The 10,768-nt window shown below is 42.4% G+C and overlaps 1 protein-coding gene across 15 annotated transcripts in view; it reads right to left on the minus strand.

Moving 5' to 3' along the window:
- The window catches only part of ep400 (E1A binding protein p400), a 30,440-nt gene extending 19,855 nt beyond the window's left edge, over positions 1 to 10,585 (minus strand). For 8 of the 15 annotated variants that reach the window (XM_085787490.1, XM_085787489.1, XM_085787488.1 and 5 more), the window contains exons 1-20: positions 10,395 to 10,562; positions 7,705 to 9,056; positions 7,496 to 7,596; positions 7,288 to 7,379; positions 6,913 to 7,032; positions 4,868 to 5,256; positions 4,477 to 4,776; positions 3,580 to 3,765; positions 3,319 to 3,459; positions 3,125 to 3,203; positions 2,970 to 3,007; positions 2,833 to 2,887; positions 2,607 to 2,696; positions 2,003 to 2,116; positions 1,725 to 1,912; positions 1,463 to 1,640; positions 1,240 to 1,376; positions 982 to 1,151; positions 608 to 782; positions 375 to 511 (exon numbers count right to left, since the gene is read on the minus strand). In XM_085787490.1, the coding sequence (XP_085643616.1) occupies positions 375 to 511; positions 608 to 782; positions 982 to 1,151; positions 1,240 to 1,376; positions 1,463 to 1,640; positions 1,725 to 1,912; positions 2,003 to 2,116; positions 2,607 to 2,696; positions 2,833 to 2,887; positions 2,970 to 3,007; positions 3,125 to 3,203; positions 3,319 to 3,459; positions 3,580 to 3,765; positions 4,477 to 4,776; positions 4,868 to 5,256; positions 6,913 to 7,032; positions 7,288 to 7,379; positions 7,496 to 7,596; positions 7,705 to 9,021 (4,007 nt within the window). In that variant the 5' untranslated portion in view covers positions 9,022 to 9,056; positions 10,395 to 10,562. Of the gene's footprint in view, positions 1 to 374; positions 512 to 607; positions 783 to 981; positions 1,152 to 1,239; positions 1,377 to 1,462; positions 1,641 to 1,724; positions 1,913 to 2,002; positions 2,117 to 2,606; positions 2,697 to 2,832; positions 2,888 to 2,969; positions 3,008 to 3,124; positions 3,204 to 3,318; positions 3,460 to 3,579; positions 3,766 to 4,476; positions 4,777 to 4,867; positions 5,257 to 6,912; positions 7,033 to 7,287; positions 7,380 to 7,488; positions 7,597 to 7,704; positions 9,057 to 10,394 lie in introns of all 15 variants that reach the window. The other 7 variants (XM_085787494.1, XM_085787491.1, XM_085787485.1 and 4 more) reach the window with 3 other exon arrangements.
- Positions 10,586 to 10,768: the final 183 nt, after the last annotated feature.

Below are 10,768 nucleotides of genomic sequence, written 5' to 3' on the forward strand. Positions count from 1 at the left end.
TGAAACTAGAGTGTGAAACTAAAGCTAATAATAACTCTTAGTTATAGTGGCATTCAAAACATGAGAAAAAACAATTGTGCTCAATGACACAAGGCCACAAATCTTAAAATTAATCTGCTGTCCAGAAATCAATTTGAAATGCTCATAACATTTGCCTTGAATTTTACTTACATCAAATTACATTACATTTACAAGTGAGGGGCCACAAAACTTCAATACAATAGAAAACCTTGGTTTTTGATCCATAAATGCATAGTAGGTGCAGTGAGTTACAGTATCATTTGTGATTTCTATTTAGCATGTCTTATGCTAATAACAATCCCTATGTAAGGCCTGATTCATCCGAGCTTATTTCTATGGAGCCAATATCTCACCCTGGTTGAGTGAGGATATCCTCATAAAGGCTCTTCTGTCTGCTTGAGAGGCGGCACTTCAGGATGTGCTCATACTTCTTGGGCAGCTGTTTTTCAACATCCCTTTTGGAGCGTCTCAGGATGAAAGGCTGGATCATCTACAGAGGATTTCATATCAAATATACATTTCAGGATGTTGCTGTTGCTGTGCTGTGCTGTTGCTATGCAAATGAGTTGGCATGGGCTATACCCACCCTGTGCAGGCGGATGACCAGTTTGTGGCAGTACTCCTGGTTCTGGTCTGTGCCTGCCTTAACAGGGAAGTCAGAGAAGGGCCTGGTGATCCCTGGCAGAAGGAAGTGGATCATAGTCCACAGCTCCTTGAGAGTATTCTGTAGAGGAGTGTTGATGAGAAGAATCCTCTGCTCACTGGAAAACATATAAGCATATTGTCAGATTATCAAAGTGAAAGACAAAAATCCCTGATATTAAAATTATCCATCACGCCTTTTGATCACCAAGGACATACAAAAGTATGCTACACATGATCCACTACAAATCACAAACAAACGACATAATCCTGATTCTTTCGAAAATAAAAAATATATACCATCATCAACCAGCTCACCTTCTGAGAGCAAAGACTGTTTCCCAGTGTTTCGCAGTCATGTTTTTTATGAGCTGAACTTCATCCAGTACCAAGTGCCGCCATCTTTTCCGAAGAAAATGGCTCTGGTCTTTCATCAGCAGCTTGTAGGATGTCACGCACACATGGAAGCTGTTGGCTTCTCCCCACCACTGCAGAACAGTGATCATTTGATTTTTTTTTTTTTTAAATAATCAAAAATGATTGATAATACTGTTAAAATACAGTTTAATAAAATACCATTCTCTTAGATCTGCGCTCTCTTCTGTTGCCAAGGTACAAAAGGATCTTCAGGCCAGGGCACCAGCGCTTGAACTCCACCTCCCAACTTAGCAACTTGGATGTCCTTACGACAATAAGATGGGGTCCCCAGATGCCTGTGGCAAAAAAAAAGTTATTGCATAAAACAGACACATTCACTCTTTAAAAAGCAAATTTCATGTATCCTTGAGTAAAATAATACCTTCTTGTCCTGCCAAGTGAGCCATGTAAGCCACTGTCTGTACAGTCTTGCCAAGACCTGTCTCATCAGCCAGAATGCCATTGAGGTGTTTTTTGTGAAGGTTCACCAGCCAGTCCACACCAATCTGCTGATATTCTCGCAGTGCCCCGTGCAGTAGAAAAGGAGCTGGGCTGCGGCTCTAACAAATAAAAGCTCAGTTAAGAAGTGTCAAAACACACCTTTACATTTTATGTCTGTGAATTTGTGTATGTATATTTCTTACTGAGGAAGTGGTTTTGAAACTGCCCTTGGGTAGGATGAGCTCTGTGGCAGCGGCAACTTCAGCTATGTCTCTTGCAGGCTTCCCATCAGTGTCACAGGTGGCTTTGTCGGCACCACGGTACTGGTCCACACTAAGCAGAGAGTCAATCTTCACTGCTTCAGCTGGACTTCCTGCAGGACTCTCCATTTCTGGAAAGTAGAGGATATTCATTATTTTAAAGGAACATAATGCCTGAGGCAGCTGAGGATGACCATTTCATTTTTTGATTACAAATTTACCTTCAGTCTCTTTGATGTCATCCTCATCACTATGAGGACTAGGCTGAGGCCACTCAAAGCCATCAACGTAGGCACCGGCATACTGCTTCACCAAAGCTTCCAGAGGCATCTCAGCTAAAAGCCAAATGAAGAAGCATTTGAGTAGGTAATGCAGATGGAAGGACGAGTACTTGTATAATATAATGCTAAAAAAAATAAGTTGACAGAATAAACACCAAATTTGTTTAGCTCATTAGTTCATAATGCACCATTGCAGAGTAACAGTAGGGCATATCAAGTTTGTTAACAATCATCAGTCATGTACACCACACTGAATCACAATGAATGATAATTAATGATAATGATTTCTTATAGAGTTATTGTTGGCAAAACAGTACAGAGCATCAGTACATGTTGTGTAGAACAGCAACTGTACTGCACTGCAGTGCAGTACAAGTCATGTAAATAATGGATATCAGGAAAGCCTAGATCCTGATTCTGACCACACTGTGTCATGAACAATGTGAACAAAGATACGTATATGATACAAATTGGACTTGGGAATGACACTAATTTCCTTAATTTCACATTTCAACATTTGCAAAGAAGAAAAGTAAATATGTACCATCTTTGGCAAGGTCAACCAATTCTGTTTTGTGGTCTGCTTCCCCCTCCATGGCTTCCTGTTCCTCTATGGTGCTCTCTTCATCTGGGACTGAAAGACAAGACAAACAACACACACTCGCATGTAATTTTGAAAAGTAAAGGACACTGTCCAACACCACCTGTGCAGACTCTTTCAAGATCATTACTTTTTTTCCTCATACAAGCTTCAATAGAAAGACACATACCACCTTCACCAAACAAGGATAAACTTGATTTTCTTTTTCTTGTTGAAGAGGCCTCCTAGAAGACAAAAAACGCACATTAAAAAATATATCTTAGATGCAGTTTGTGCATGTGCAGTTTCATATACGGTAGTACATACGTCTTTATCTGCATTCTCTCCTGCTGATTGACCAGGTACTGTAACACAAAAGTGCCGTATAGTTATTGCAAATGCATGGGACAGAGAAAACTCATCGTATAATACAGAGCAAATATGTTGCATCTTATTTTTTGGTGGTGTCGAGTGGAACGTACCTTTGTTTGAGGCTTTTTGTAAGCTGAGAGCTTTAAGCCTCTTTTCATAAATTTCGAACTGGAGTTTTATTTCCACAACCTGAAAGAAAAATGCCTCATTTAGACAGGCGATACACTTTTTCTTTTTTTTTTTTTTTTTACAAATCATGACAATGATTTATAACCAAAAAAGATAAACATATTAATAAACACACCTGCTCAATATTTGACCAGAAGAATTCCACCTCTCGGGCAATTGTACTGGCAATGTGACGAAGATGAATTTCCCTTTCTTTCTTTGACCTCTCTTCACTTTTCTTCTGCTCTTGATGATAACGGGCGCATGTGCGAACAAGCTGCAGCAGATAAACATGACACAGTTTGGCTTTCAACAAGACATCAGTTGTAACTTGTCATTCTGCTATGCTGGTGTGTTGTTTCACATTTCTCTTTAAATTACTCCATGTCAGCCGTACCTTCTTAGCAGCAGCCTCTTTCCACCTTCTCTCTTGGGCAAAGTCAGCTGCCATCCACTGCATCTCTTCCAGAAGGTAGTCCCAGTGGGACTTTGGACGTGAGGCCTCCACAAGCTTGGGGAGTCTACTTGCTGACCACTGGCCTTCCTTCCTTAGCTCAGAGATGCGTTGATGCACTTGACTCTCCTGTAAAATAAGAACAGGCTGCAACATTAGAATAGAAATTAAGAATCTCATTGTTTCAGTTGTTCCAGATAGAGATTGGGCATCACTGGGCACCATCAATAACCTTATGTCAATTATTCATCAAATTTCATGAGAAGCAACTATAAATAATAATGATAAATTTTGTTTTAAGAAACTACTAATTAATGCTAAGCGGTTGTTTGCCTTTGGCGTTTAGATTAGTTTTTCAGGTTTCATGCCGGTTTATCCTGCATCATATAAAATGTTAATTGTTTTGCAAAATGTTGTCATCATCACCTACCATAACGCACTGCACTTGTACTGAAAGAAAATGATAAATGGGGTGTCCTGGAGTGTTTTCTTTTTTTTTTTTCATTTTACAGATGAGCTCACAATTTTACGTATAAATTCTACATAGATGAAGAGTGAAGAGTCCCTAGTGAATGCTTATGCCAAATTTGAAATAGATCCATCAAAATGTTACTGAGATCCATAAGTATGGAACAGACGGAACCCGAAAACAATATGCATCGCTCTGGCTGTCCCTGGAGCACAGCCATAAAAACAGAAAGAAATACGCAGCATTTAAGTTTCAACATCAACTGATATGTGGATGTACAACATTTTAAAGACACTGAATCTATACATGCCAGATGTTTTCATTCATTTGCAGACATCCGTTTACAAGGTAAGTGTGCTTAGGTAACTCACCAGTTTGGCTTGCTCAACTTGCTTATCCTGAGAACCCTCCTGTGAGGCCTGCATGGTCGTAGTTTGACCAAAACCACCAATTTTGACCGTGGATATGCCATTGGTTCCAGTCAGTTTGGACTGGGTACTTGGATTGGCATTAGAGCCAAGAGGACGGAGTGGACTTGCAGTATGGGGGGTTGGAACAGAGTTGGGTGTAGAATGTGGAGCAGGAGACATGGATGTCATGGATACTGAGTTGGTCATGACCCTCTGAACTGGCTGGTTTGACTCTGTACCTGGGCGAGCAAGCGTCACCGTCTATAGAATAGAAAGGAAGAAAGTATTACAAACAGGACAAATCGTGACGTCTACATACAGTCACTAACTGTAGGTTTTCATATAGACTGACCGCTTGTCCAGACTGCAGAATGGCCTGGGATTGTTGCTGCTGAGGCTGCAATTGAAGATGAAGACCTGGCTGCATCTGCTGTTGTAGTTGGGCCTGCAGCTGTGTGTGGGGGTTTACTGTAGCCATGACAGGCCCACCTGCCTGCACCTTCACCTGTGTCTGAAGCTGACCAGGCTGCGCTGTATCCACTAACTGAGCCTGCTGAGAGAGTGTCATAGGCAGGCCTGCCATGGGGAGGGCACCTTGGGGCAACCTGCCGGGCAGCTGGGGAGGAGGTGTGTGCAAGCTGGCTGCATTCTGCACTGGAGGTCCTTTGGATGGGTCATATTGTTGCTGGTTCTGCTTCTGTCCTGCAATCTGGACCGCTTGAGGAGTTGGCGGCATCCCGCCTGTACACATAGTAACCAAAGTATAGGACACACGAAGGGGTGGTATAGAGAGCAACACAAAGAAGAACACTGAAAACCAAGTTGTCGATATTGTCATCTCAAGTGAAGTGTTTTGTAAATGTCTTTTAAATGTCACTTGGTAGCTTTCCCTTAATATACTATATTTGAGAGACCCCTTTGAACAAGTTACATCTTTTGCATCTACTAAATTGATAATTAAATTGTGCTTTTACATTTTAAATGACTGTTCGAGCTTCAGCCATTGGAGCTCCTCAGAAACTTGCCTTAATAAACTAGATGTACTGTATGAATCAACAGTGGTACACTACTTTCCGGATGATCGGAGCGGAAACTAATGAAACTCATACAGCAAAATGATTACAGAAGAAATGAAATCAATGTGAGAATCTACATGTCTCTCAAATAAAACACTACTTTGATTAATGCAAAACCAAAACATTGCATTTCAAATGTTGAGAGAACGTGGTTAAAAACATCAAAAATTGTACATGCAGTAAGAAAGATTTTTAGAGAGGAAAATAGAAATGTTACAAAGGAAAATGAAAAAGAAAAGACTAAAGAGTAAAGAGACAGGGAGAAGAAAGGGGAAATAAAAATAGAGCAGACACAGACAAAAACACCATATGTTTGGCATGCATGAAGCAATGTCATTCTAGCGGTAACCAAGGCATCTGGATGCCTCATATAGCGACAAAGCACAGAGATGAGCAAAAGGACACACATGGGGTCTTGCAGACAGCAGGCATGAGCGGAGCTGTGCACACTAAAGCAGCGCCTGCCTTACCTCCCTGCACGTCACACCACCTTGCCTAGACGCCATCAACACCTGGCCCTGACACACCCACACCACCACAATCGCAAAAACCTGCGCCGTGAACACAACTCCTCCACATGATTCCCCTCCTACTTAGACTGAGGGAAAGAAGCCAAGTCAGAACAAAATGCCATGAAATAACATGGAAGAAAATCAACTAAATGTGAACATGAGGTAAATAAAGACAATCTTGAAGATGTAACGTATGAAATTAAGACAGATGATTTTGTATCCCTGGCGATGATGCAAGGACGGACAATCGGACGAAAAGACGTGGAGGAATGATGATGGGAAACCAAAAGGACGTATGACACGTGGATTCATAAAATGGGAAAACAAGCAAAACCCATTGGAAAGTGAATTTATTCACACAGGGTTCCCACATTCTGTGATCCACCTCCAAATAAGATGAGAATCCATCAGCTCGGGAAGGTCTGTCCAAACAAAGATGACTAACAGGAACAAACTTCAGAAAAGAAGAGATGGAGAACGACGGGTGATCAATAGTTAAAACAAAAAAGGGAAATCATAAGACATGGCATCTTCCCATCGAGTGGCTACTCTTCTTCAGACTTGGATTGTCTTCTTCCCAATTTATCCTGACAGAGAGCGCTGGTGCTGGTACAGCTAAGCCTGAAGTTCCTGTGGACTTCTGAGAAATCCAGCACATGGATGAAGGTCTGTTTGTTGATGCTGCTCGGAGCTTTTTATAGAAGATGGATGTTGTGATTCACTTTTGTAAAATCTCCTTAGTTTGAGGAAGGGAGTACGTCCAGCAGCATCGAACAGAACAAAGAGCGGCCTGGTAGTAGCACTCCTACCTTGCGCAGTTGGCATAAGCTGCTGGAGTGGAACGCCAGGTGATCCTAAAGGAGCTACACCAGGATGCTGGAAAATCAGCCCATGGCGACCAACGTCAATCCGGGACCTCTTAGCCTGATCTGGGATTTAAAACACACAATACCCTCATAACGCAAAAAAAAAGCACTCGGCACAGAGCAATGACCTTCTGAAGACCTTACAGGTCACCTCGCCTTCCTCGGGTTAAGACTTCAACACAGAGCGCTAGTAGAGGATGCCAAATATCTAAAAGCAGAAGCAATTAGAGGGAGAAAAGAAAAGAAACAGAAAACAAAGCAAACGGGGAGTAAACAAAGCAACAAAGGAGAGACAGGAGTCTACGATCCTTGCCCTACCTGCTTGCACCATAGCCTGTTGCCTCTTAAAGGCATCCATGTCCCCAGGATTGGTGCCAGCAGCAGCCCCCTGGTGTCCCTGTAAAAACAACCTCTCAGGGAATTATTGAGAGATTTCCTCTTGCACAACATCTTCAAAAATATTTTTTTAAGTACAGCTGTAGGTAACTTCATTGTAATAACAAGTGTTGCCTCTATCACCTGAAACTGCTGCGGCGCAGAGAACGCTGCAGAAACATTGGGAGGAAGCTGTGTTGCTATGGCAACTGGTGTCACTGCTTGGCCATCCTTGCCAGTAACAACCTTTACCTGAGAAAGATACAGATTTGACAGGGACATGATATTCATTGGATAAAATGGACGTTTAGTTCTCAAAGTGTAAAATGTCTCCGACTAAGAAGCAGCTTGTTTTTATACCTCATCATTAATGACCTCAGACTGTTCTTCTTCCTCATCCTCATCCTCGAGGTCCAAGTCATTCTGTCTCAAGTAAGTATACAAGGGAACACAGGGCTTCTTCTTAAAAGCTAGATAGTCCATCATGTTCCCTTGTAGGTGCTGCAAAAAGAAAAGCTCAATCAGGTATTCTTTGAACACTTCCTTGAGGCTCTCCATCTTCTTGTTGTGGTGCTCTAAGCACTGTTTTCTTAGCTGGGCAATTTCTGGAGTTGACGGAGCAATTTCCTCCAACTTCTTGGGAATTTGTTTCTTCACAGTGCCCACAGCCATGCTGGTGGGTGCATGAGGGTTGTTGGGGATTCCTTGGGGTGGACTGGTGAGTGAGGGGCTAGATGGTGGGATGGAGGAGGGTATACTGAAAGTTGCCGTAGCCGTGGAACCGGGAACCACACTTTGTGCCGTCTTCTCAAATATCATAGGGCGCGCCAGCTGTCCTTGTATTATACTGCTGATCTGTGGAGGTAGGTTGGAAGTGGTGATGTGACCAGGGCTGCCCAGAGTGGGGAGAGCAGTGCCAGTGGCCACGGGACTTTGAGGTCCGAGGTGGTGGATGGTGCCCCCCGTTTGTGAGTGAGGCTGAGAGAGCCGGCGTTCCCTTACAGAGCCTGGTGCTCCCGCAGGAGCCAGCTGTACCTGGCCAGTTGTGGCTGGGGCAATCTGGGCCAGTCCTGTCCCCTCCTGGTAAACAAAGTGACCACTTCCAGAAGGACTGCCTAAACTGATCTGTCGCACTAACATACTAGCTTCAACAAATCGTGTGGGACTCTGTCCACACACACTCAGTGCTGATGCAGGTGCTCCTGGCCTTGTCACACCTTGCAGGGGGACTGGGCTGTGTTGGGTGGGGCTCTGGGGTTGGATGGGCTGGGGCACAGGGGAGGTGACCTGGATGTAGGAGGATGGAGCATGCTCAAACCTCCACTGAGGTGTTGTATGCTGGAAGCCAGGGGATGCTGGGCTCTGGATGGGAAGTGGGGTTAGGGTGATCTGCTGATTGCCAGTCACCATCTGTCCCACATTTTGTAATGTGATGTTCATGTTCTGGCCAGTGACTGGGCTACGACTCATGATTATCTGATAATTGGGTGATTGGGGGGCTGAAGGGCTGGCGGTAGTGGCAAATGTGGTCACAGGAGATTGAGGGTGGTTAACTGTAGCCTGCTGCTGTGAAGCTGCCATGTTAGGCTGCTGCTGCTCCTCTGCTTCAGACCCACTGACAGACTTGGATCTCTGGAGCTGTCGTTGCATATTCTGTGATCCACTTCCATGGTGCATTGCGTGGCGCTGTTACTACGTCTAAACGCAAAAATCTGTGAAAAGGTCAAAGCAGACATTAATAAGTGATTTTCAACAACTGCACATGACCAAAGGGCTCCTAGTTGATCACCTGAGAACTACAAACATAAAATAATAAAAATTAGATCCATCCTAGTCCCAGATTTCAAATGTCTTTATGAATTATCTGCATCTCAAGAGTGTTTAAATCCATACTTTGTTATTGTCTGTACTGCTTGCTGTAGCGGTTCACAACAAAAGGTTTTTTTCCTTTCTTTTTTACAACACTGTGATGACAAGAAATGAGAATGATAATAATGCTTTTCCTTTTGCCAGTTATACAATTCACTAATTGACCCCTAACAAACACTTTCTAAACTGATTTTTATGAAAACAATAACAACAACAAAACCATACCATAATATACATGTATATTACATATAATCACTGTGACATAAAAAAAATCATCAATCAAACCCCTTGTCACAGTGATATATACGCGACCAATTTCAAATGCACACATTACTCAGGGGTAATTTAGAAATATGCATGGCTGCGGCTTGGTAGTTACACCTGACAGGTGGTACTCCACATGCTAAAATGTGGTCATTAAATACATAAACGGTAGGATGAAGATAAAATTCGAGGGTCGCTATCTATAAGCCTAATTGCAGTCAGGCGTAATACAGGTAAATCAAAATACTGCTACAGATCATCTTAAAGTGTGCATTAATCAAATAACAGTTAACAATAATACCATAAACCCAGACTGTTATGTAATAGGAGTGTTAAGGATGATGTGATTTATAGCTGTGAATCACTCAAACCCAATCTGCATTTTAAACAAAGGTAATATATCGTTACTCATACTGATTTTGTTTTGAACCGTCGGCCCGTTTCAGTACATGACAGCGTTAAGAAATAAATTATCAGAAGCGTACAATTTCGTACTCGTCGACACCGACGTTATAACTGAAACCAAAATTACCTAAATGAAAACTGCGTTTTCTGGATACGCATTAACATTTTCATTGTTTGTAACGACGTTAACGTTAGCTCCCACTCTCCAGTGCGGCTCCGGGGCGTAACGTAAGCTAGCGCTGGCTAGCTGGAAGCGTTTCAAATTAGACATAACATTACTATTGCCAGAATAATTACAGTGGCTAACAACTGGATATTAAAAATAGCAAAAACACATTACTAACACAACACTGTAAACACCCACAATAATTCTGTCTGTGCCATTTCAGTAATTAAAACGAGCCTTTCTGCGGGACGCGTGCTAGCTACAGCTAACGGTGTTAGCTTGTTACTGCTAGCAGGCCATCTGCTAATCAATAAATACATTTGATCACGTCAGCGATGTTACTTACAGGGAATGGGGCCTCTGTAGTAGTTTCATCAATCCTATGTCATATTTACAATAAGTCACATGCTGTAACAAATGTTATTACGCGAAAAAATAAAATATCGATATTGCTAGCGGCTAGTCAATGTTTTGGAGCTAATTTCATTCAGCAACATGGCGGATCGCGGCAACCCGGAAGTCGTTCTGTCTCCAGGACGTGGTCATCATATGAGACGATGACGTCAACTAAAATGGGTACCGATAGCCGATTAACATAACGGATCTATGAATACATCCATGATTTTCATAATTGTCAAGAATGTATCTGCGGTTGTTCACCTGCCGTTGCTAATTTAACAATATAACAAAGACCGATACTGATTTAGCAATTAAGCTGAA

Source organism: Trachurus japonicus, chromosome 9 (genome assembly GCF_045865225.1).
Source record: "Trachurus japonicus isolate A0001 chromosome 9, Traja_1.0".
NCBI lineage: Eukaryota > Metazoa > Chordata > Actinopteri > Carangiformes > Carangidae > Trachurus > Trachurus japonicus.